The 26,752-nt window shown below is 40.5% G+C and overlaps 1 protein-coding gene across 6 annotated transcripts in view; it reads left to right on the forward strand.

The window, feature by feature from the left end:
• diaph2 (diaphanous-related formin 2) overlaps positions 1-26,752 on the forward strand; it is a 334,433-nt gene that overhangs the window by 94,940 nt on the left and 212,741 nt on the right. For all 6 annotated transcript variants that reach the window (XM_049746603.2, XM_049746754.2, XM_049746826.2 and 3 more), the window contains 7 exons: positions 4,778-4,852; positions 4,924-4,993; positions 6,670-6,806; positions 10,302-10,410; positions 15,507-15,617; positions 16,895-17,007; positions 21,585-21,701. In XM_049746603.2, coding sequence (XP_049602560.1) covers positions 4,778-4,852; positions 4,924-4,993; positions 6,670-6,806; positions 10,302-10,410; positions 15,507-15,617; positions 16,895-17,007; positions 21,585-21,701 — 732 coding nt within the window. The remainder of the gene's footprint in view (positions 1-4,777; positions 4,853-4,923; positions 4,994-6,669; positions 6,807-10,301; positions 10,411-15,506; positions 15,618-16,894; positions 17,008-21,584; positions 21,702-26,752) is intronic.

The following is a 26,752-nucleotide window of genomic DNA, read 5'->3' on the forward strand; positions in this document are numbered from 1 at the left end:
CTGAGAAAAAATACCGAAGTTTCCAGTCAACCACCCATGATATAGAGCATAATGGAGTTTGTAATATTCAGAGCTCAATGCATTGTACCTCCTAATTAATATGAATTGGCTTGATTGTCATGGATCACAGCACACTTTTGTTTGTGACTCTTCTGGTTCCTCTATGTTAATGTAACCTTATACGGTTTGTTATCACACAGTGAAAGCGAGTGTGACTTGGATGGCAGTTTACCAGTGTCCGGCTTTTCTTAAAGCCAAATAGAGAAACAGTTTTTGCCCCTGAACAAAAATTCTGTACATATTTTAAAGTTGTGTTATTTAGAGGTATACATCAATTAAATGTAACCGTGTTTACTGGGCTGAATACTACAATTACTAATATTATGTATTTTCTCAATTTAACATGAAATAAAACCGAAACTACTGAATAATACCTAGCGTAGGACTAATGCGGAAACCCCAGCACAGCAAAAACTGGCTGGGAAGTAAAGTTGGCGAGGGAAGAGGAAATTGAATGAAGGAAGCAAGTGGCGAGTCATTCATCATGCAAAAATGCTAAACTCACGCATGAGTTACTGGATTCCATTTTTTATGGATGAAATGAGACCTATTGACTGTTCATATGGATTACAGCTGTTCAAGTTCCCCCAACATTGGATTCTCTGACTGATCACCTGTTTTGTTTTGCCTTGGAAAATTAGGGCTCCCAAAAGTTTGGCACCGATTTTTAACCAAATTTTTGCCCAAACCCCAAATCAGTAAAACTTTTTGCGGCGTTGGAACTTCAAGGTACCACAGGAATTAAATATGACGAACAACAGCTTTATCATTAATATGTTGTTTTTGAACGTGGCTGCTTAGCATGACTTTTCTTCTTGTTCCTGTGTGTTTGGGCAGACGGCTAATTTGCTCCCACAGGCTTGTGTTTGTTTAATAGTTTAACTGGTGAGGCTGCGCACCTGTTTGGCAGCGCAGGTGGCTGCAGGGCCTTTGTGCTCAGGGCTTTATCTCGCAGGCAGTCCCGCACAGGTGTGCGGCATGCGGAATCCTAACAGCCTCCCACAGATGGAACCGCCCGAAGCGACGGCTGCCAACTGTTTTCAGTCTCTTCTCTTCAGCTGCCATGTTTTTCACTAGTTTTTCCCAAGACAATTATTCTATGCTCCCATTCCATTTAGGTAGTTATTTTTTATACTTGCCGCTTAAGTGCACAAAGACATTTATGTCTTAATCTACTGATCAGTGAGATGTTGAAAACATTCATTGAATGAATTCTTTCTTTATCAGCCAAACACAAATTTTCATTACACTTGTCAACTATAATTGCGTTGAAAAATCTTAACTTAAACTGTTGAGCACCTGTATGTATCAGCTTTTCCATGCATTTTAAGATCTACTCAATATTTAACTCGCTTCGTGTTTCGGTCACCTTCTCTCGAATCTTTCTGTAGAACTCAACCTTTTTATTAAAAACACCGATAGCATTTACGCCTCTCCATAACTTTTTGTGCTCTTTCTGTTACGGCCCAATGTTTGCACTATTTCATGACTCATGTTTTCTTGTTGCACAGTGAAACTATTTTGGGGGCTCAAATTTCATATAAATCTTGGTGAAACAGTTTCTCAATTGGCATTATGGGGATTTGGATTTTGGGGGATTGTAAATCAGATATACTGTAGTCTAGCCATTTGGATTGGATGCCATTTAATGACTATAATTCCCATAATTACATAATAGACAAATAAAGGGTGTCAACAAAGCTACTTCTGTTACGCATTTCATTACTTGCAGTCAGCTGTTACCAATCAGGGTTTTATGAGGCCGAGTCTCTCTGCCTTCCCTCGAATGCATGTGACTACTGAAGGTATAACTACCAATCAAAAGTGAAGTTCAGTAAGACAAGACACTGATGTGTGTGAGATAATATCGCACATGAACAGCTTCAGCTGTGTCACTTTTATTTATAATTGAGTCATCTGTATCCGTAGCATAGTGCTTTCGTACGTCCATTCAGGATTCACATCAATTTCAATAAGATATTAAACAAAGCAGTGAAAAGAACTGATGCCTTCTACGTAGTTATTTCGATCTAGGCCGGCATTCTGTTCCTTTCTCGTTTGAAGAGTAATGTAAGGCTGAAAGACGTTATTTAACTAAATTGTTGAAAGGACTCAATGTAGCATCAGCACTATCCAACATAGGAACCTTTGAGGAACATAAAATGTGTTGAATTATTAGGGCCCAAGCAAAGTATGCTATTAAAATTACTTTGGTTTTGTCAAATAAATCATTTTTTAAAGACTTTAGTCACTGACTTTTTGCTCTAAAAGTGTAGCTTATTTTTTGTAATCTAAATCTTCTCATTGACGCAAAAAGTCATCCTCATATCTCATTAGAGTGAAGGTATAATTTTTAACAAAATGAATCGCTGCATTGATCAGTGTTATGTCCCACCCACACCTGACATCCAGAAGGGAATGTGTAACTTGCAAATACATCACAAACAAGCAACCATCACATCCAGTGGTGCAACCGAGTAGTCGTCTACTACTCACCTCTGACTTCTCTTTGGTATACATGGCTGATAGAATACTTTGTACATATTTGCCCAGTGTGTGGGCTGATTTTGAAACTGTTACTAATGGGAAAGAGTCATTTGTACATTTCCATTAAAAATATACACATTTGTTTTAAGTGCTCTCTCTCTCTCTCTCTCTCTCTCTCTCTCTCTCTCTCTCTCTCGCTCTCTCTCTCTCTCTCGCTCTCTGTCTTTTTCTCTTAAATGCTATTTTTTTGTCAGGCTATAATGGAGTGGCATTTTTGACATGCTTAAATGCTAAAGCCGACACTGGCGGTGCTTGGTTTCACGCTACTCATAGTGCTATTTGCTGTTATCTTTCTGTGGCACAGAACGATTCCGTATTCCCTCAGGAGGACAACTGAAGGAATTCAATTGGGACATAATAGGAAGAAATTGATACTTTCCATCAAAGAGCAGCTCCACCCACTTCTGATGAAATAAAACATTACAGGGAAAAAGATAAAATATTGAAACTATGCAAAAACTCTCGCGCTAATAGCGTTTTCTTTTCAGTGCTTGCTTACAGGAAGAATTAATTGTGATATTTCCCTGAGTGGACATTGTAGAAGTATCATTTGTTGTTTTTTGTTGCACCAATAACTTGAAATTGGAATAGTTGGAGTTATTTTATCAAATAGATGAGCATTTGGGTAAATTGTTCTTTTAATCTGGTGCAGATATTATTTGTAAACTGCGGTTTAGCATAACATTGCTGTCACCAGCTAAACAAACTCGCTTGCGATCATTTTACACACTTCTCAATTCTCAGTGGGTTCCTAAGCACCATTGTACTGTTCTATATGATTGAGTAAATTGATATGAACAATATCTACCAGTTCTCATTTTCAGTTTGCATGTTCATATTACCACATTTGCTTTGGAAAAGAGAAACATTTGGCCAGATAATAGCCACACCTAAAATGAATGCAACCAGCACTCCTAAGACTGTTCACTCACACAAATATTACTCCTATTATCTTACTCTCTAAAACCTGATAACAACATCATGGGACAGATGCATAAATAGTGAATTTGTGGGACTGTATTCCATCACCGTGCTACTCATTGACTTCCCTCACTTGCACAAACATCGTCGACTCATGTCTCAGGTCACAATTAATCACGGCTTAGCATTAGAAAATTGCCATACCATAATTAGTTGTTACCTTAGACCTGGCAACTGTGATGTCATGACAAGTGGCAAATTGGGCACCCCCCTGAGATTGATTGAAAATAGATTTTGCCTCTTTCATTCATATTCCACAAACAAAACAATAAGAACACTGTTTTGACTAGTTGGGCTGCACAGAACTTACTATTACAAAGAAAAAAATGGGTTTGTGTTCCCCTTTGAGTACATTGGCGGGTGGGAGTGATACCCTGAGCTGATTTAGTCACTGATCAAAGTAATACCTCAGCACAGTCAGGCAACAGCATCCCCATCTTAATCGAGGGCCTCCCTTGACACAGCGAGTCAATACAAAAGGCTTTAATGCTCAAGCTATTATTATTCCAAATGCTTGTCAAAATTTGAGATAAATTATTGACTCACACATTTTAACATCAGGAAATAACTCCATGCATTTTGTGTGCATTGACATTTGGGGGTTCTGGAAACAAGCAATGTTAATGGCATCATCTGGCTGTGACCACACAGCCGACCCCCCGCTACTCCCCCGCCACGATCCCTTCTCCCGCTTGCCTCCTTAGATAAACAGGCTCATCTGCACTGGATCATTTGCCGTCTCCCGATATGCTGTGGTTTATAGGCAATTATCTCTCGCAATCCGTTATCGATTACAGTGTTATCTTTCTCGCATTGCTCAATTTTTGGGCACGGCAACACGGCCACACTCTGCAAGAGAGGCTGGATACAAACAGCTCAGTGATGGGAACTCGAGTGAAGATGGATGTGTGTTCATTTGCTCCTAAATGGGTGTAGTTTAAATTCTAACCGTATTCAGTGTCAGGGAGGCCACGGCTGGGTTGTGCGGCTCGGCTTGTGTCGGGAATTAAAACCCACTACACAAGTCCATTTATCCTAATGTGTCGAACCCAAGATATTCGTTTGAATGACTGAATCTCTCATGGGTTCAGCCATTTCGTTTAATTCACTCTCTGTATTAAAATGTCTTTCAGTGCCAAGACTGTCAAAAATACTGACTGGATTTTGTGTTCCTCTACTTTCTCCACAGTTGGGTTAATAACTTTGGTCATGAGGGTCTTGGACTTCTTCTGGATGCACTGGAGAAGCTTTTGGATAAAAAACAGTGAGTGTCCTACTAAGTATTTTACTTTGATGTAAAGCATACTCTTAAATATTGTTCTATTTCTTTTCTAGGCAAGAGATCATTGATAAACGGAATCAGCATAAACTTATTCAATGCTTGAAAGCTTTCATGAACAACAAGGTTTGTATGGATCAATACATTTTTCTAAACTATGTTTACGTTAATTTGAACTTAGATAACTCTAAATAACTAGTGTATTAAAAATGAGCTTAGCGGTTTGGTAGCACTCCAGTCATTTCTCTGCGTGTGTAAGCCTAACTATTGAATGCATCAAATCAAACAAAATTGAATGGTTCCACTTTTAAATATATGGAAACATGCATCACATCGTCTTTCACAGAAGAGATACTGTGTTTGAAGGAAATGACACATTTAAAATGGGGATCGACCAATATGTTTTTTCCATTCAATATTTATAGTTCAGGGGCAACTGATGACCAATATGAGCTGCCGATTTTTATGGCCGATTGTTAGGGCCGATATCTCGAAATTTTGTGCTTTGTTTGCACACTAAAAAGTCACACTAATAATAAAAAGTGAGGTTCTGAACTCTTTTCTCATTTCTGAACTTAACATCATCATTTATTGAACACACAAATCAATAAATTGACCAAGTATGAAATATACGTATAAAACAGGTAATCTAAAAAAATCAATCATTTACATTAAATATGTTTTCAACTTTGTTGAAACATGAGTGTAAACTATACATCTAAATGAAAGAAATATGTTATGAATAAGCATCAATATTCCAAACGTTTTGGCTTGGGGTCCTTCACTAAGGCAACAGCATGTTCCACCGCAATTACATGGAGCTGCCCACGGACGTTCCTGACTCTAAATCAGCGCTACTAAACACAGATATTGGCAGATACCGATGAATTAAATAAAAATAAATATCGACCCGATATATCGGTTTAAGTGCTGACAAGTTCATTCTTATGTATGGGAAACAGCAACAAACATTTAATCGCATCATACTCTCCTGAACTGAGCCGAACCATATCATATTGAAATCCCACTGAATCTAACCAAATTGAATCGCTCCACTTGAACCGTCATTGAAGCGTCACCGGATGTATGAACATATGTATCAAACTGTGTGTGTTTGTGTGTGCGTGTGTGTGTGGGCACCCTGAACTGGTTGGCAAACATAGACAGACATGTATGGATGTGTGTGGTGCACTAGGCTTTATTTTTTTTACTCAGTGGTCTGGATTCCACTGGAGGTGATGCTGTCCAAGATAATGGGCTAATATGGAGCAGCTAATTTTAACATTTACCATCCCTACCCTGCTCTCAGTTCAATTAATTATCCATTTTAGTAAGGTATTTCTCATTTCTCATGTAGAGGCACACATTTCAAGGCTCGGTGACCAATTGATGTTCCTGCTTCTAATCCCCACCAGTGGTCACCCGCACCTTTAGTGGTCGGAAAACATAAAGGTTACAGAAAAGTGTTTGTCCCTGACGTTCTGTCCTCACTCGAATGCATTTATCATTCTCTTTATTTTTTCCTGAGGCTATTATTTCACTCAAGCATCCATTTGAATAGACTCCAGTTTCACCATAATTATAACAATACCTTTCTAAAACTAAGTGCCCTACCTTCAGGCCTTGTCCCCTCAGCATTAACCTGAATACATTTCCCTGGTTGTTATTTGAAGAAATGCAGTTAAATCGTACATACTTGAATCTTTGATCGTCACATTTGACATGTTTGACAGCTCGGATTAATTTACACCCACCGGAATATTTTTCCCTTCATCCTTCTCCTTGCTCTTACTATCTGACAGTATGGGCTGCAAAGGATCCTGGGGGATGAGCGCAGCCTGTTGTTACTAGCGAGATCCATCGACCCCAAACAGACCAGCATGATGACCGAGACTGTCAAGATCCTGTCGGCCTTCTGTATCATCGGCGAGGAAAACATGTAAGGCCGATCACCTGATTGCTCGCGCTGTCTCAAGTCATCGATAACAAGATGTTTCTCGTCATTGCGCGCGTTGTGAAATTGAGAGGTCAATGCTGTCTTCTTGAAAGGGTTATCCAACTTAACGAGACTCAAAGGGAAGCCACATTCAAAATAAACTCCCACTTTTACCAGTTTTTTTTCTTCTAGACATAATATTCTTGAGTTTGACAGTACCATGAACTTTACCGCGAAACGCAATCCCTATGTAATGATGTTGATGGTGGAATTTATGTTTTTCCTTGAACCGCACTCATCTCTATTTGCTTGAAATATCCTTGTTTATCTTCTGAGTGAACTTAAACGTCGGTTCAAAAATTTGTTTCAACTTTTTGCTCCTGTAAATGATTCAGTGCTGGACAGCTACAATTGGTACTTTTAGTCCTTTTGACAAATGCTCTCCGTGTTGCTGTATTGTAACTGTCAAATCAAGAATACTTTCAGTCTAATTGTGGGTTCTTTTCGATCCCAAATCAGTTGATGGGTTTGGAGCCTTGACATTTTTGGCCATGTTTGGTTCTTTTTTTATTAGTAGTCAACAGGGCTTTAAAAACATCGGATTCAATAATTGGTCTCAAGAGTGGTCACAGAAAAAATTTGCAACTTTTAGCGCTACAATCATTTCATCACGTGAGGTGGTTAACAATGGCCGCAGCTGACCTGTCTGTAGATCTCATGCTTGTGTTTCTACCATCACCAAAAAAAAAAGAGTGTGTTCATTTGCAACAATACTGATTGATATGGTCTACACCTACGTTGCATGAACAAACAAACGAAAAATACAACGGCACTCTTTTGACAGTTCTGGTGACAATCAGCTAGAATGTTCTGATCCAAATGCAAGCGTAGGGGGAACACAAGTCATAGAACCAGATAACAAATGTATTAGATTCAGTTACCACTCCAGGAATTCGAGTCCACGACTTCACCCAAACTAGTTTTTTCTATTTAATGGGTTTCTCGGAACTGATAGCAGTGCAAACAACAGTAACCATGCATTCATTTTCCTTGTTTGTTGACACTGTAAAATGTTGCTCTCACAAGGCTTTTCTGCTGCCTTCAGTTGCTTTGATAAAATAATGTGTGATCCCTCAGTCATTAAATGTGCGATCTGTGGTCTTTCAGTTACTGTGAAAGTTGTTTAGTTTGTAGACATACAAGTGTGAATGACTGTCAAGAAGGAAAGAGCACAACTCCATTTCAAAATTGTTTCATTTGACAAATAAATATAAGGGTTAACGTGTACGGTCTCTGCTGTGTTTACATGCTTTTCCGTGTTTCTAAGATAATAAACTGGATGGAAAATCTTGTAAAAACACCATCATGTCTGTAGAAGCCTCTATGGTTTCCCACTGAGTGGCATGTGCTCGTAAAAGCGTGGACACTGCATGCCCGCCACGGTGTTTTAGCAGATGTACATTGGCAGATGGTCTCACAATGGATTAGAATTGACTGGTTCACTTTGGATGTGTTCGGCTGTCTTTACAGTCTTGTTGATATAACTAACATCATTTAAATTGTCTTGTCTTTTGGTCATTTATTGTCACTCCCAACGTCGATTTGTATGCAACGGCAAACATATTCAGTTCAGCATCGTGTCACGCATCTCTGACCCTCCAAAAAGGCCTTAAGCTTTTACACAAACTGCATACGTTCACGCTTTTGAGACTGATGTCTAGCAGCGGGATAGTTGAGAAGAGGGTCTGAATGACAATGTCACTGGAATGGTTTGGATTTTTGATTCCATATCAAAAGACAACTGTCGTCTGTATGACGCAAGTTACTGGACAAAATACAACTATTCTCTATGTGCATTTTTTTTTTTTTTTCATTGACGCTCGGTATATTCTAAAATTGAAATTCTTTATTTTGTTGTAAATTCAATTCGATATTGCTTGTTCGTATTATTATTATTATTATTTTCCATAATGCTTCTGATTGTGTAGATTTTATTAGTTATAGTTTTTGTTTATATACTTTCAAATGCGCAAGTTGTGACATCATGGAAAAAAATTATACCATTTAGCCTATACAAATACGTTCAAAAGTATTTGAGTGCGTTCGGACATGTGTGCATACCTACTTGTAAATGCGTTAGAACATATTTAAAGATGTTCAAACATACTTGCAAAAAGCTTCAAACATACTCGCAAGTTTGAACATTTTTGCCTGTAAAATATTTTACTCCGCATTGGGAGTTTCATGATTTTGTTACAGGGAGATCTTATCTGAAAGTAAACATTTTCAGACTCAACAAATTAAAATGGATATTTTCCCTTAACAAACCTTTTTACTATGGTCGGCTGCCACTAATCTATCATACAAACTTGTATCCTGGAACTAAGTGAACGAACTCTCTCAGACAATTTTGCTTTTCAATGAGCCCTTTGCAGGGCCAAAATGACCCCAAAAAACGAATAGACCCTGTCTCTTTCTCTAAGAGATAGCACTCAAATGACTTATCTATTACTTCTGGTATAAGTCCCAACACAGATTCGAAGCATGTTCACGAGTGCCTTGTACCATGCATCAAAGCTTTACTGGCCTGTCAATTGGACCAGATCATTTGAATTCACTCATTGCTTTGACACTATTGGAAATAGTTATTTTTTATAGTTATAATTGTGAAAACAGTGTAACTCTTAAGTGGCGCACTAGGAATTTGTTGGGTTCACCATGGGGGAATATTCGGAATGATGCGAGCTACCTTGTAGCAAGTGACAGCGACACGAGTTGAGTCGTCTCTTCGCTGCCAGCCAATAACGTGACGGTGGCTCATGTTTAGCTGACAGCGTTGAGAAAGAACGTGACAAGTTAAGCGGATCTATTGCCTGTTTTGAAGCGGCCTTTCACGTAATTTTAGAGCTATGCCCAACGCCTGCTTATGAGACGGTAACCCCCAGTCATGTCTTTTACTCAACACTAGTTACTCAAATTTATCAGATTACCCTCAGTGAGAAGGCAGCCACTTTGGGGTAGTTTTAATGATACAAGCATGACAATAAGTCTGGTAGATGATAGGTGAAATTACTTTCATTAGTACATTTGTATTTCACACCAAAACCGTCCCTTTTCTGTTTGAACAAGCTGCCTTGAGCTCTTCCAAGTTCTCTAATTTGCTTACATTCTCATTAAAGTATATTAGTCACATTAGTCTGCTGGTCCACTGCAATTAGTTGTGCCTTTTCTCGGCTAAGAAAGCTTCTTAAACACAATTGTCCAGTCAACTCAAGACAAACCCATATTTATTTCCCCACATTATTGTGTAGAAAGTATGATAAGGACACATTGGTATACTGCTGTGCTAGCACAAGGGTTGCCTGTAAAGAAGGGCCACTCAAAATAAGATCTATGATGTTTGATCTGAAAATTGTGAGTAAATGTCCTGTCAGCGAGGCGATAAAAGTGTTTGTTGACACCCACCCAGCCTTTTCTTGGTGATCTCTTTTCTTCCAGCTTGGATAAGATTCTGGCCGCCATGACAATTGCTGCAGAGCGGAATAATAAGGAGAGATTTGCTCCAATTGTTGAAGGACTGGAGAACCATGATGCCCAACAGCTTCAGGTTTGGATTCCCATATATAAACACACAAACTGATTTTGACAGCTGGGGATGCACTTTTCCCCATTTTTTTCAAATCACATTGACTAAAGTTTATTCCAGTATAGCAATGTTCACAAAATCTGACCTTGTAAGAAGTTATTTTGCTATTCTTATAGTATTGTCATGAATTTGTTCTCGAAGTATTTTCCGGACGATGAGTCGCTCCGGAATGCAAGTCGCACCAGCCACAAAATGCACAATAAAGTAAGAAAAGACATATAAGTCGCACTGGAGTATAAATCCTGACACGCCTCTACAACGTTGCGTGGACATCGGGGACAGTGCCTCTGGATTGGCAGACTGGGGTGGTGGTTCCCCTCTTTAAGAAGGGGGACCGGAGGGTGTGTTCCAATTACAGGGGAATCACACTCCTCAGCCTCCCTGGTAAGGTCTATTCAGGGGTGCTGGAGAGGAGGGTCTGTCGGGAGGTCGAACCTCGGATTCAGGAGGAGCAGTGTGGCTTTCGTCCTGGCCGTGGAACAGTGGACCAGCTCTACACCCTCGGCAGGATCCTCGAGGGTGCATGGGAGTTTGCCCAACCAGTCCACATGTGTTTTGTGGACTTGGAGAAGGCGTTCGACCGTGTCCCTCGGGAGGTTCTGTGGAGGGTGCTTCGGGAGTACGGGGTGCCGAGCCAACTGATAAGGGCGGTTCGGTCCCTGTATCACCGATGCCAGAGTCTGGTCCGCATTTCCGGCAGTAAGTCGGATTCGTTCCCAGTGAGGGTTGGACTCCGCCAAGGCTGCCCTTTGTCACCGATTCTGTTCATAATTTTTATGGACAGAATTTCTAGGCGCAGCCGAGGCGTTGAGGGGGTCCGGTTTGGGGACCTCAGCATCGCGTCTCTGCTTTTTGCAGATGACGTGGTGCTGTTGGCTTCTTCAGGCCGTGATCTCCAGCTCTCGCTGGAACGGTTCGCAGCCGAGTGTGAAGCGGTCGGGATGAGGGTCAGCACCTCCAAATCCGAGTCCATGGTCCTCGATCGGAAAAGGGTGGAATGCCCTCTCCGGATCGGGGATGAGATCCTGCCCCAAGTGGAGGAGTTCAAGTATCTTGGAGTCTTGTTCACGAGTGAGGGGAGGATGGAGCGTGAGATCGACAGGCGGATCGGTGCAGCGTCGGCAGTAATGCGGACCCTGTACCGGTCCGTTGTGGTGAAGAGAGAGCTGAGCCAAAAGGCAAAGCTCTCAATTTACCGGTCGATTTACGCTCCTACCCTCACCTATGGTCACGAGCTATGGGTCGTGACCGAAAGAACGAGATCTCGGATACAAGCGGCCGAAATGAGTTTTCTCCGCAGGATGTCCGGGCTCTCCCTTAGAGATAGGGTGAGAAGCTCGGTCATCCGGGAGAGACTCGGAGTAGAGTCGCTACTCCTCCACGTTGAGAGGAGCCAGATGAGGTGGCTCGGGCATCTTATCAGGATGCCTCCTGGACGCCTCCCTGGGGAGGTGTTCCGGGCATGTCCCACCGGTAGGAGACCCCAGGGACGACCCAGGACGCGCTGGAGAGACTATGTCTCTCAGCTGGCCTGGGAACGCCTTGGGATCCCCCGGGATGAGCTGGATGAAGTGGCTGGGGAGAGGGAAGTCTGGGAGTCCCTCCTGAAGCTGTTGCCCCCGCGACCCGACCCCGGATAAGCGGAAGAAGATGGATGGATGGATGGATGGATGGAGTATAAATCGCATTTTTGGGGGAAATTTATTTGATAAAATCCAACACCAAGAACAGACATGTTATCTTGAAAGGCAATTTAAAATAAACATGGAATAGAGGCAACAGCAGGCTGAATAATTGTATGGTATGCTAACGTTACATGACACCTAAACAACGAACTCAGAACGTGCTTGGTATGTTAACATACTAACATATTAAGAGTTATTCAAATAACTATGCATAAACAACATGCTAACAAGTTTACCAAACCATTTGTATCACTTCAAATCACTTAATCCAATGAAATCTTCATTCTTTGTGTCACTTTTAAACACCTCCGCTAACTCCGGAAGTAGAAGATGCGGTGCTTCCTCCTCTACGTTGCTTACGTCAGTTGCAGTTCCAGTTATTCCAGCTTTTCTGAATCCTGACACACAGGCCTAGAGCGCCCTCTTGCGGTTTAGTGTGAAAATAACATCTGAAATGATATAATAATGTTTTAATTTCACACATAAGTCGCTCCTGAGTATAAGTCGCACCCCAGGCCAAACTATGAAAAAAACAACTGCTACTTATGGTCCGGAAAATACGGTGGTGCCAAATCAATCATTTCTCGGTAATCCTGAATTCAAATAACATTTTCTCTTAAAAGCATATGGCGCTACTCTTAAATATATGTTCAATGTTTGTACGTACAACTTTTGCCTATGCTTTTGTTTTGAGAGTCATATGGAGTCTCCCAGAATATAAAACATACATTTTATTTTAACACAGTTATTTGGCATCACAAACATTCATTTGGAATGTCTGCTGGAGAATGGCCACTCATCATGTGAGTAAAAGCGATATTTTTAAGTGTGAGAGGTGCCTCCTCTGGGGAGCAGCAGAAGACATCAGGAGAGGTGCAGTCGCTTGAGAAAAATAAATAAAAAAATAAGATAATGTCAGTTATATGCCAAATTCAAGCTGTGTTGCTTTGGTGAGAGGAAAATATGGAACTGTGGCTATTAATTGACAGATTACATGTGGTTTTGAGACTTTAACTAGAAAAGTAAACATGCAGTTAAGTGTATAATGACTGTTTGGTTTAAATTATTTTTTTTGGAATATGGTCTTTGAACTGTTATTTAAACCAGGGGTGTCACTCATTTTTGTCACGGGCCGCATCGTAGTCGTAGTTTCTTTTGTAGGCGCATTATATATAGTGTAGGCTACACAACAAATTGATGAATAACGATTATTGGGACTTTAACTTTAACTAGTTAATATCTAGACGAGTAAAAACTGTTTAGATATATAAAAAAAGCTAGCGATCTCTTTTTTTTTAAAACTAAAGACAGTTTGGAATGTTTGTGTTGACACACAAAGTCGATGCACAATTTGTCTTTGTGGGCCACATAAAATGGTGTGGCAGGCCGTATCTGGCCCCCAGGCCTTGAGTTTGACACCTATGATTTATACAAAGTGTATCAGTGGACAGACCTATGAACAGCATAGTGCATTTCGGATTTTTATGGCATTCTTTCAAGGCGGCAGGGACCACACACCATACCTTTCAGCCCTTCAAGTTTGATTTTGTCATGGAGACCATTTTTAAGAGCAGGAGCTAAAATGACAGCGGTGGCGTCTTCACGTCCACTTGTCGAGCCCACAGCACCTTGGTCACTCGATGAGATGTGATTGCTGGGTAATGTAGAATATGACGCCAAAAGCTTCATCGCTGCCACTGCTTTAATTAAAAACGCCAACATCCTTGAGCTCTGCCCCCCTCCAAGGTTCTTTTTAATCTTTTCCAACCAACAGCCCCAACAGCTCAGTTTCTCTTCTACTTTTCTCATGTCTTTCACATTTTACAAGTATTTCCTCTATCTTCCTCTTCCCCATACCACCTCAAGGTCTCAAAAGGCTTTGGTTTGAAAGGGCAACAAAAGGGAACTCACCTACCTTTTTTCAAAACTGTGCTCCAGTCGAAGTAAGGGAAACGATAAACAGCAATGAAAACGAACCCACTCGATACATGTTTCTGTATCCCTAAAGTGGGTAATTATTTATGGAATGGCTTCTTTTAACAGCAGGGATTGTGCAGCAGAAGTACTGCAGGAAAGTGCTGAGGCAGCGACAAGTATAATGATAATATTTACCGTGTATATTTTTGTGATGATGCTGGTCTTTTGCCTTTAAACGTTTACATTAATAACAAAAGTCTTGTGCTCATTGTTAAGTAAATGAAAATGATTTACTGGAAAGTAAATTCAGTTCTCTCGCCAACCAGTTTGGACTCAATGCCTGCAAAAAATGTTAATGGAAGGAGACATATTATAATGTTTTCTTCCCCAAATTTCACTATTTGGAAAAACAGTTCCCACGTCTTAGTAAAATTTCGGACATTCCTCATTTCAAGTTAGCAAAGGAGGCAGACTGTGATGCTCCACAAGACATATATTAGAATGCTAGCTTTTACTAACACCTTAAGGAGGTCACAATCCTCCTGGTCCGCTTGGTAACACTTGGGAAAGCTGGGGAAGCGTCTTTCTCTCAAACCGTGTCAAAAGCCAGAAAAAAAAAAAACACTTCAGTATAACACGATTAAGACCACCAGACTTTCTGTGGCCTGATGGTTTATTGGCAGTCAGTCTAAAATTATGTTGTGCTTGTTTATTGGGTGTTAATTTGAAACAAAATTTCTCTAGCAAAGAAAACTTAGGTTATTTGGAAAAGCTTCAGACATTGACTACCCAATGATGTCGTTCATATGGGCAATATCGTCAGTTGAGCATTAAGCAATTGTTTTGACTTCTTAGCAGTGCATCTGAGCCAATAGTTCAGGTCAAGGTTTTCCAAAGACAGCTTGCAGCATCCATGGGAATTCTTCAGCCTTCTATCGATTGGCTGTCCAAGGAAAACGCTCTTATCCGTGGTCTTCTCCCTTAAAACACCTTACGCCTCATTAGAATTGATCAGCGATTTCCAAGTAACCCCCCCCCCCCCCACACACACACACACACAGACACACACACACACACACACACACACACACACACACACACACACACGCACACACACGCACACACACACACACACACACGCACACACACACACACACACACACACACACACACACACACAACACATGCAGTGCTTTTCTTTTCCGATGAATCCATTTATAATGCACATCCAGGCTGTAGAGTTTTCACCTTCTATTGTCTTGTCCTTTTTTCACTCTTTATCCACTGTTTCTTTTCTTTTTCCAGTGGCATTGATAGCAGTAATAAAACAGAAACACATGAACCGTTTGAACCCCCCAAATCCAGGAACGAGGCAATAACTACTACAGAATTGCATGATGTTTTCTTCATTTTGTAAGAAATGTTCAATGTGTTTTGTGTTTGCACACTCCGCAGGTTGCCTGCATGCAGCTCATCAATGCGTTAGTTACTTCCCCTGATGACTTGGACTTCCGGATACATCTGCGAAATGAGTTCCTAAGATGTGGCCTCAAAAAGATCCTTCCTGTGAGTTATCAAAATGTCATGTGGCAGCATTGCTTTGGATTATTTCTCATGTATTAAAAGTCAAGATGGAATTTTTGACTTGTGAAGAAGCCCCGGCATTTGCATGACTACCGCTTGGGAGATTACTAGGGTTGCAGTCTAACAATTTATCACGGAGCTTATCAATGTGTATTCCACAATAATTTAGTCATGATTGCATTTTTCTTAATGTGTATTTTTTGGTCCACATTATCTGCAGAATATTCCATTTCAAGATTCAAGCCATTTCACTCCATGAGTCTTTCCTATCCTATTCAGTTGGGGCACATTTTCAAATCAATAAATATAGCCGGGCTATATGTGTTAGTGAATCGACATTTTCTATGGTCAATTTTATGTTTCAAAGTTGCAACGGACATGTTATTTTCCCCAGCATTGCTAGCCACACTTCAAAACAACACCGTCACCAATGTGGGTAGGCGTTGCCAGTGTTGCATTCACGGTATCAAACACTGTAGCAATTTTGAATATAATTCAATTCAGGCAGGCTGGACCACAGGCTGGGCCACTCCTGGAGCTCGGCCGCATGTGGGCTGCGGACCGCTAATTGAGTAGCACTGCTGTATTCTATGCCAGTGTGCCAAGCAACTTGAAAATATCAATTATCAGTTCAAAAATATCGATATAAATTAGCTCTGTCATTCTTAACAAGCTTAGCCGATTTCCATAAAAAGTGCAGTGCAAAGGTTAAAGCAAAAAAAATAAAATAAACTGTCTTCTTCATGCATGCATTTATTTTTCCCTCCACCGTATCTCCTTAAGCCATCATACTCACTCCCTCTGAACCATCATTGCTTCAGACAGATGGGCCTTAAAAACATGACGGCGGCTCGTCGACACCTGCAGAAATTAGGCTTCCTTTGGCCACGTCGCTTCCGTTCAGTTCCGCCGCTGACATTTCAAGCGAGAGCCCCCACAGTGTTTCGCAAATCGAACAGGTGTTGAATAATTTGTACTATTCACAGTGTCGGGGATTTGTGTGAAGTTCTCTAACGTTGGATTACAACCAGCAATGCCAATTTTTTTTTCTGTTAACACTATTGATTGCATCCATTTTCTAAAATGGAAGTCTTGGGAAACTGGGATTACTTGTTGATTAAAGTCTTGACCTGGGATCCAGCCTGGATCAATCACTGTCTATTAACATTACTTTTACTTAGTCAGTCCACCTAAAATCAATCATTTTTGGACAACTGTAAAAAAAGTACCCCAGTAATTATTTGTCCAACTCATTTCAGGAGCTCAAAGAAACGGAAGAGCTGGACATCCAGCTCAAGGTGTTCAATGAGAACAAGGAGGAGGACTCCATCGAACTCTCCCATCGCCTGGATGACATTCGGGCCGAGATGGAATATCCTTTGCCCATCTGTCCTGTTCTTTCTGTGTACATTATATGGATGACCACTTGTGCTGATGTAGCAGCAAGTGGTATGTCAACATGATGACTTTGATTGACTGAAGTTCCCTCGCGATTTGCTTCATTATAGAGGGATTTGAGGATCTTGTGCACAATATTAAGCTCCTCCTGGGAAGCCAGTGTAGGTTGGGCAAATATGCTCATGTTCTTCACCTCCACCTCCTTCACATTACTTCTTCATTCTCTACATCTCCTTATACTTGTTTTTCTGTTCAGGGTGACTCGTGACTCTTGTTACAAGCAAGTCTCTACTCTTAGTTGTGGAATTCTCGTTATAGCCTATTCAACTAGTATACCATTACTACTATTTCTCCTACTACTGATGCGTAACAACAACATCATCACTACTACTACGCCTACTACAGCAAGAAGAACATTAGTCATAAAACTACTCTTACTGCAACTGATTTTACACCACTATAACAATTAATACCAGTGGTACTACAAACACATATTGCTAACTACAAAAATGTTCTACACTTGTGTTATGGTCACATGTGGTGCCCGTGGCTCAGGCAATAAAACAGGTCGTTTAGTAACCGGAGGGTCAGCGGTTCGAACCCAGCTCTGTCCGAGTCACGTGTTATTGTGTCCTTGGGCAAAACACTTCACACACCTCGCCTCCAGTGCCACCCACACTGGATACGAATGTTCGGTGGTGGTTGGAGGGGCCGTAGGCGCACACTGGCAGCCATGCCTCTGTCAGCCTGCCTCTGGGCAGCTGTGGGAACACATGTAGCTTACCACCACCGTAAGCTGTGTGAATGGGTGTGTGAGCGCTTTGAGTACAATTGTGAAGTGTCTGAGAGTCCAAAAACGTACTATATAAGTTTGATGTATTATTATTATTATTATTGCTATTATTATTACTAGTAGTATTATTATTAGTAGTAGTAGTATTATTATATATAAGTTTGATGTATTATTATTATTATTATTATTATTATTATTATTATTATTATTATTAAACAATAACTGCTGCTGCTACTATTACTACTATTAAAAAATCTATTAGTACTAAAAGCAGTGCTACTGTAAACAAAACTACCAGTATGCTGCTGTAACGCACGATAACAGAACCTACGCTTCCTCTTCTATTACTACAACTATTATAGTGCTTCTATTATTGACAACTATGCTCCTATTTTCTACAATTGGAAATTAGACCGTATCAGCACTTCATATTGTTGTAGGGAAGTTTGCCACTTCAAAATATTGAGGATGCTTCTCTTTTCTTGTAGCTGTCCTCCTTCCACTAGTGTCTACTCGAAAGTTAATAAATTGGCACTAATTCAATCCAGAGTCAGAAAGTTCTTCACCAAGCTGTTTAATAATTTACCAATCTTCTCTGGGGCTATGTATGAATGAGTGGCACTGGGAAGCCACGTTCTAGACACCTGCCATTGTCATGCAGATGTCCGCAGACTTTTTTTTCCCAAAGCCTATCAAATCCCACACTTGTCCCGGTGACACAAAGCGCTGCCGTGAGTGACACTTTATGTTGACACACTCAGGTGAAACGTGTGCTTCTAGGGGGGCGGGGGGAGCCCACTTGGATTAATGATGTGCTTGAGCAGGTTCACAAATGAGATGGTCCAATGTTTGTTTCCAAGGACAATGTGGGGTATTGATCGCAATGCTTGAGGGTATCATTCAAGACGCCTCACCAGCCCGTCTGCCTACACAATAACACCACAGCGGGGGTACTTCTTCTTACCTGAAACTGCGTCTTGTTTCTCCACGATTATTGACCAGCGCAAGCCGCTCCAATCTGTGTCCGGCTCGGGTCCCGGTGCAAAGGAGATGGCTGTGGGACGCTCATAAATATTAAGTAGCTGTGGAATGGTGATTGATTGACCCTACCCCTGACCTACATCCCACTGCCACTCATGTTTATTCATTATTTGGCGAGAGAGAAGAGGGGTCATTGAATGGATTGTTATTCTACGTTGGGTCTATGTCTGCAGTTTAGTGATAGATAGCACCACTTGGATACTTTCCCAGCCTTGAGTTCCTTCTTATGTCCTCTGCAATGTTGCACTAGTGGAGCCAAATTGAATCTCATGACTGGTAATTCTCCCAGACCTCATGCTCAGCTAATACAAGGCAGGAAATGTATACCTGAGAGGGATTTCTATCCCCACGACTCCCTCGCCTCAAATTTGATATTAATTAAAGACACTGTTGGAAAAAAAAGGTATCAAACATCAGCTCCAACACTGTTGGTGGAAGTACAGGACCAAAGTATTGTTTTTTTCCTTTAAAAGTCAGGTACCTCAAGATGGTGATGAAATTGGAGAAATAATATAAGCAATCTCCTCTTGTCCCCCCAAAACACCATTTTCATGTTTAAAACGCTGGTCAACATCACATTTTCATCCCAGATTTTTGTCTTCGTTAACAAACGCGTATACTTCCTTCTTTTGGTTGGTTAAAATCTGAATCGTACGGCCGCAGACATTCCACTCTCCTGAGTTTCTCAGTAGCTCCATATCTAGTTCATGCACACTTGACACTTTAGTTTGCCAGAATTTCAAAGATATGAGTTGTAGGAGGTTACATTTCCAATAACTAGTCAATAAAACAAAGATTACAGCCATAAAAAAAGAATGTACAAAATGCTATGAAGTACTTGTGACAACAGGCTCTGTATATGACCCAAGCAAGCAGTTACGACTTAAGTTGCGATTTTAAAGCTATTTCCCTTCTTGTAAAACAGATGCAATTATAATATTCTGTGCCGCTACATTTAATGAAAAGTGAAAATGCCACCCACCTAATTATTTTAGTCCGATGTACCGTATTTTCCGAAGTACAAGTCGCACCGGAGTATAAGTCGCACCAGCCATAAAACACACAATAAAGGGGAAAAACATATATGTCACACCTGAGTATAAGTCGCATTTTTGGGGGAAATTTATTTCACAAAATCCAACACCAAGAACAGACATTAATAGGCAACAGGCTGAACGGTACGGTATGCTGACGTTGCATAAACACATAAAAGAGGAACTGAGAACATGCCTGACGTAACATATTAAGAGTTATTCAAATAACTATAACATAAATACGTTTATCAAACCATCTGTGTCACTCCAAATCATTAAATCCATCGAAATCTTCATCCTCTGTGTCACTTATGAACAACTCTGCTGACTCCGGAAATAAATGCAGCGCTGACGTCAGACTCGTCAGTTGCGGTTCCAATTATTCCACCGGCCTATATAACTATATATAAACTATATATAAAATAACTATGACATAAATAACAAGTTTATCAAACCATCCGTGTCACTCCAAATCATTAAATTCATCGAAATCCTCGTCCACTGTGTCACTTATAAACAACTCAGCTGACTCCGAAGTAGATGCGTTGCTGACGTCAGACTCATCGTCAGTTGCAGTTCCAATTATTCCACAGGCCTAGAGCGCCCTTATGCGGTTTAGTGTCAAAATAACATGTGAAGTGATATACTAGTAGGCAAGTAATATGATAATGATCAAGTAATAATGTGTTAATAATTTCACATATAAGTCGCTCCTGAGTATAAGTCGCACCCCCAGCCAAACTATGAAAAAAACTGCGACTTACAGTCTGGAAAATGCGGTAAATATTTTAAAAGGTATAATTCCGATTTAGGTGGGAAATTCTCATCTTGGTCTTTGTGTGTACATTAATATCTTTTTTCAAACAGAATAAGGTTCCGTGGGGAAATTATTTTTCTCACATCAACAACTACATAGTCCTGGCGTTGTATTCAATAGCACCCTTTAAGCCCCCAAAGGCTATTGGAAGTTTGACAAGCACAAATCAAATATTTAATAGTGCTGATATATATTTATTTAACCGTTTAATGCAGTACAAAGAGCTGAATATGTTAGTGTTGTATGCAGAGAGTGATTGAAGAATGAAGAGTGTTGCAGATTGAGACATGTGAAGGATGTGTTTTAGATGTCGAAGCCATCAGTGCTCCCTTCTGGGGCAGGCTGACAGAAGACACATAATCAATACCTTTTGCAAATTTAATAACCTGAGATTTTTCCCTCCCTCATTCCTTTGCCACAGAGTGAATGCCACTTTCAATCAAAAAAGTGACTCTCAGCATAATTGTTGTTCTGCAAACTAGTGCGTCTCTCCGTCGTACTCGCCTTAAATGTGCAAACTCTTTCGTCATCTAATTATTTTTTTTCTATTTTGTAGGCATGCAAGTGACAGGTAACTCAAGGGAATTATTTTATTCCTCTTTCCCCCCCATGGTTCCTTCTCTCCTTTAAGTTAGCTGTTATCAGGGTTTTCAGTTCCCTAGAGAAAACTGATAAGAGGAATCACATCTGTGTTTGCTTTCACCCAATGATGCCTGTCAGGAAGCGGAGGTGTGAAAAGAAAACAAGAATGTCTCAAACTGTGCATTTGAATGGTGTTCAGTATAAGATGTTAGGAATACATGAATTGAGCCTGATGAGGCTGATTGTTGTCGCTCAATTGTTTTCTTTAACTTTACCCCCTCCACTGACATGAATGAGGTGTATCATCTCTTATCCAACATGGTGAAAGACACGGGCTCCGAGGCCTACTTCCTGTCCATTCTGCAGCACCTGCTGCTCATCCGGAACGACTACTACATCAGGTAAGTTAAACACTGAGAAATAGATGCTTTGGTTAGACTATCACCCACTTAAAAAAAAACTCCTAACCTTAAATAGGCACTTGCTTCTTTAATGACCTCTGCTAATATATTGTGTGTCCTCAAATAGCCTCTTTTCTAACAGATGCCATACTTCAATTAATTTCCCTGTTCGATGACCTTGTAAATAAATGCCTCACCTCAAGTAGACAATTCTTTTCATTTGGTGACCTCTGCCTCAAATTGACTTGATGCCCATTTTAAGAAGCAAATAACTGATCTAAAAAGACACTACCTTTTCAGTGAGCTATTCTGAGATACCCCCTGAAATAATTAAATCAAATTTGATAAATTGTTAATTAATCAGTTATTTTTTCAGCCCACATAAGTACTCTAACTATATCCCTCACATGCAGCATCAAAGTAATACTTACACATCAACGAAACTCTCCATCTATAAGACCTTACTTAAAAAAAATATGGAATTTCTGCAGCGCAAAAACAAATGCTGCCTGTCACTATTTGAAGAACATGCTGCACTTTCCATTGCAAGCTATTGAGTCCAGCTAGTGTTGTTTTATAACTCACTCGCTCGCTCGCTCGCTCGCTCACTCACTCACTCACTCACTCACTCACTCACTCACTCACTCACTCACTCACTCACTCACTGACAAATCTGGATGTTGTTACTGTAAAAATGTAGTGATAGGTCTTTACAGCATAACATTTTTAAATACTGCTTAATAGTGTTACCTTTTAACTTTCACTTTTTTAGAGAAATTGTGTCAGTCACCGGGCAAGAACAAATGACACTGATGAATTCGATGCTGAGTCAGGACTTTTTTGCAGACAGCAAACTTGTAAAAAGAACGTCGGAAAGCGAGGGTATGATCAGAGGAGAGAGATGAATTTATCATAGACAAGTTGGTCTACCCTTGGAGTTATAAATAATGCATCACTCATCTATAAGGAGGAAACGAGGGAAAGGAATTCACATTAAAAAGCTGCAGCCACTTCCTCCTCAGCTTTAGTGGCCATGTACCTCTTTCCAAGCGGGCAATAAGACGTAATTTGAGTCAGTGAGGATCTTAGAGAGAACTGCTCTAAACTAAGATAGATTTCATATTTCATAAGAAATTTGAGTGAGATTTAGTTCATGTTACTTTTGTTGATAAAACAGACACCCATGTTGCTTTTTCTGACTATACTCAGATAAAACCAACATATGTACAAGGAGAAGATGCTAACTCTACACAGAAAGCTAGAGCGTGGATTTGAACCCACAACCTCAGAACTGGGATGCAGATGGGCTAACCTGACATCTACTGGCCTCGGGGTGGTTGCCATTGCATGTGGCACCATTGCTAAATTCTTCTCCACTCGCCCAGCAAAGAAACATGAATCGATATGTATTATTAAATAATCTATTGAATGTGACATCAACCAGGTTTCATCCAAATTCGACTTAATTTAATAATGTTACACCATTGTTTGAACAAATGCTTACGTATTCATGGTAGAATAATAATACAATACAACACAACACAACACAATGTAAAATAATATAATGGCATGGTGATGCACTGGTTTGCATGTCCGTCTCACAGTTCAGAGGGTGCAGGTTCAATTCCACCTTCGGCCCTCCCTGTTTGGAGTTTGCATGTTCTCCTGCGTGGGTTTCCTTCGGGTTCTCCAGTTTCCTCCCACGTCCCAAAAACATGCATGGTAGGTCGATTGAGCACTCCAAACTGCCCGTAGGTGCGGGTGCGGATGTTTGTTTGTCTCTGTGTGCCCTGCGATTGGCTGGCAATCAGTTCAGGGTGTCCCTCGCCTACTGCCCTATGACCGCTGGGACAAGCGATACAGAAAATGGATGAATGGATAGTACAATACGATACGATGTATCATATCATCATATCATATCATATATCATATATCATATCAACAACTAGTCCTACTATTACTGCTACTACTCCTTCCACTGTGACTATTTCTACTACTGATGATGGTTGAATCCATGTGTAATTAATTCATGATTTATTTTTCTGAATATTACTCATGTTCATCCTGCCTACAACAGACTTTCATTTTAAAAGTCACTCCACTTTTACCTGTAAATGTCAGGTAATGTTTTTGTTTTTGCTGGAGGTGATGCGGTTTTTTTTTTTGTATAGACTGTCCATTGTCTAAACAGTGTCTTTAGAAAATGTTCTGCAGTGTTGCAGAAAACAGAAAGAAAGTTCTAGATGTGACATTTATAATGTATGTTGAAGGATTATTATTTGAGGGAGGATGTCAATTAGAGTTAATTATCTGAGTAAATGCAATTGCAATGTTAGCAGTTCTAATGTATGTAGTATATGAAATTGGGCATAATCTAAACTGGGCCAAAAGCATTCAAGTGCCATGTCGACTGTCATTGCTCTCAGTTGTTGCTCTTCCCTCGGGGACTTGGTTTATTTTTAATAATTAATCTCTCAGTGCAAACCTAATGAATGGGAGCACATCAAAACCTCCCTGTAAATATAGAGCAGATGTGCTCTTTCGGAGCACGCCGATATGGGGATTACATTGGCTATGTGGAGCAGAGCTGAATCAAGTGACTGGGATAGCGCTCGGCAGCGACTGGAAGAACCGGAGGTGCCAGAGTCAAAAAAGGAAGAGGTGGGGAGTGATGCGGCGGGACATATGTTGGCTTTTTTGGAGCCCACCGTGTTGAGCCCTGACAGTTCTGGGTCACTCTTGCCGTCACTGCGGCCGCCTGGCTGTGGTGAAGGATGCGGGGCGGTGGTAAAATAGGGCAGCTTATTGAGATAAAAACGCAGGGTACATGGGTGACAGTCGTAAGATGAGCAGCACTGCATTTTAAGCCAAGCAAGGCGACACTCGCGAGCTTCATCCAATCACGAGTGGGCGAAGCTGCCAGCTCAAGCTTTAAAGAATATGCATTAAAAAAATGAAAGCGTCCAAATGTTTATTTTCATTTTTTCTTTTACTTCACCTCAGACTCTTTGTTTTCACACGAGTAATTATTTTCTCAGCTCGGGTCCACATGTTGCATAATATTGTTTGTGTATGTGTTTGTGTGTGTGTGTGTGTGTGTGTGTGTGTGTGTGTGTGTGTGCGTATATATATATATATATATATATATAATTATATTCATATATATATGTATATAATTATATTCATATATATATATATATATATATATATATATATATATATATATATATATATATATATATATATATATATATATAAAATGTTTGACCTCTGTCATTGCCAACAAAGGGTATATAACAAAGTATTAATAAGAACTTTTGTTTTTGACCAAATACTTATTTTCCACCATGATTTGCAAATCAATTTCTTAAAAATCAGACAATGTGAATTTCCTGATTTATTTTTTTTTTTTTTATTTTGTCTCTCATATTTGAAGTGTACCTATAATGAAAATTACAGCCATCTTTCATCTATATATATATATATATATATATATATATATATATATATATATATATATATATATATATATATATATATATATATATATATATACGCCCTACCAGTAATCAGGTACCCTGCAGGAATCATACGGTGGCCAAAGGAAGATATACAGACCACAGATATCAAGACACGGAAGCTCCTAACCATGCATGGAGGGTTCCATCCCAAGTCCAGCACCCTGAGACTGTACACTAGCCGTAAAGAAGGAGGCCGAGGACTAGCGAGCGTGAGAGCCACGATCCAAGATGAAACATCCAAGATCCATAAGTACATCAGGGATAAGGCCCCAACGGATGACGTGCTCAGTGAATGTCTCAGACAATGGGCATCAAAGGAAGATGAGGTGCTGGAGGGACCATCATGGGAGGACAAGCCCCTACATGGGATGTACCACCGAAACATAGCTGAAGTAGCTGATATCCAGAAATCCTACCAATGGCTAGAAAGAGCTGGTCTGAAGGACAGCACAGAGGCACTGATCCTGGCTGCACAAGAACAGGCCTTGAGCACCAGAGCAATAGAGGCCCAAATCTACCACACCAGACAAGACCCCAGGTGTAGATTGTGCAAAGAAGGTCCTGAGACAATCCAGCACATAACTGCAGGGTGTAAGATGCTGGCAGGTAAAGCATACATGGAGCGCCATAACCAAGTAGCTGGAATAGTGTACAGGAACATCTGTGCAGAGTATGGACTGGAAGTCCCAAGATCCAAGTGGGAAACACCTCCAAAGGTGGTAGAGAATGACCAAGCCAAGATCCTCTGGGACTTCCAGATCCAGACAGACAGAATGGTAATGGCGAACCAACCGGACATTGTGGTGGTGGACAAAGAGCAGAGGAAAGCCGTTGTGGTTGACATAGCCATCCCAAATGATGGTAACATTAGGAAAAAGGAACATGAGAAACTTGAGAAATATCAAGGGCTCAGAGAAGAGCTGGAGAAGACCTGGAGAGTTAAGACTTCAGTGGTACCTGTGGTCATTGGAGCACTAGGGGCAGTAACCCCCAAACTGGAGGAGTGGCTGAAACAGATCCCAGGAAAAACATCTGACATCTCAGTCCAGAAAAGTGCAGTACTAGGAACAGCAAAGATACTGCGTAGAACCCTCAAGCTCCCAGGCCTCTGGTAGAGGACCCGAGCTTGAAGGGAAAAAGAGACCACCCACGGGGGGTGAGGAAAAGTTTTTTTTTTTTTTTTTTATATATATATATCCACATTTAATCTTCAGTATAGCAACTTTTTGCCCCGTGATTTTTTAAATGAACTAGGGGTTAAAGCCAAGCTTAGAAAATCATTATTCCTCAGTTAGGAACTCATCTTAAATGGCAATCTATTTGCTAAATGTCACAAGCAATTAAAGTAGATAGTTTCACCGCCAAAAGGTCACGTTTGCCAGCCCGTTCCTGCATCTCATACACACAACCACACGGCTGGATAACCGAGCTAACTTCTAACTACTAGCTGACATGTTTTTCTGGTCATTGTGCTTTCAATTACGCACATTGCACTGATTAGATTTACATATCTCTTTTTATGGTTGCTGT

Source organism: Syngnathus scovelli, chromosome 1 (assembly GCF_024217435.2).
Source record: "Syngnathus scovelli strain Florida chromosome 1, RoL_Ssco_1.2, whole genome shotgun sequence".
NCBI classification, from domain to species: Eukaryota; Metazoa; Chordata; class Actinopteri; order Syngnathiformes; family Syngnathidae; genus Syngnathus; species Syngnathus scovelli.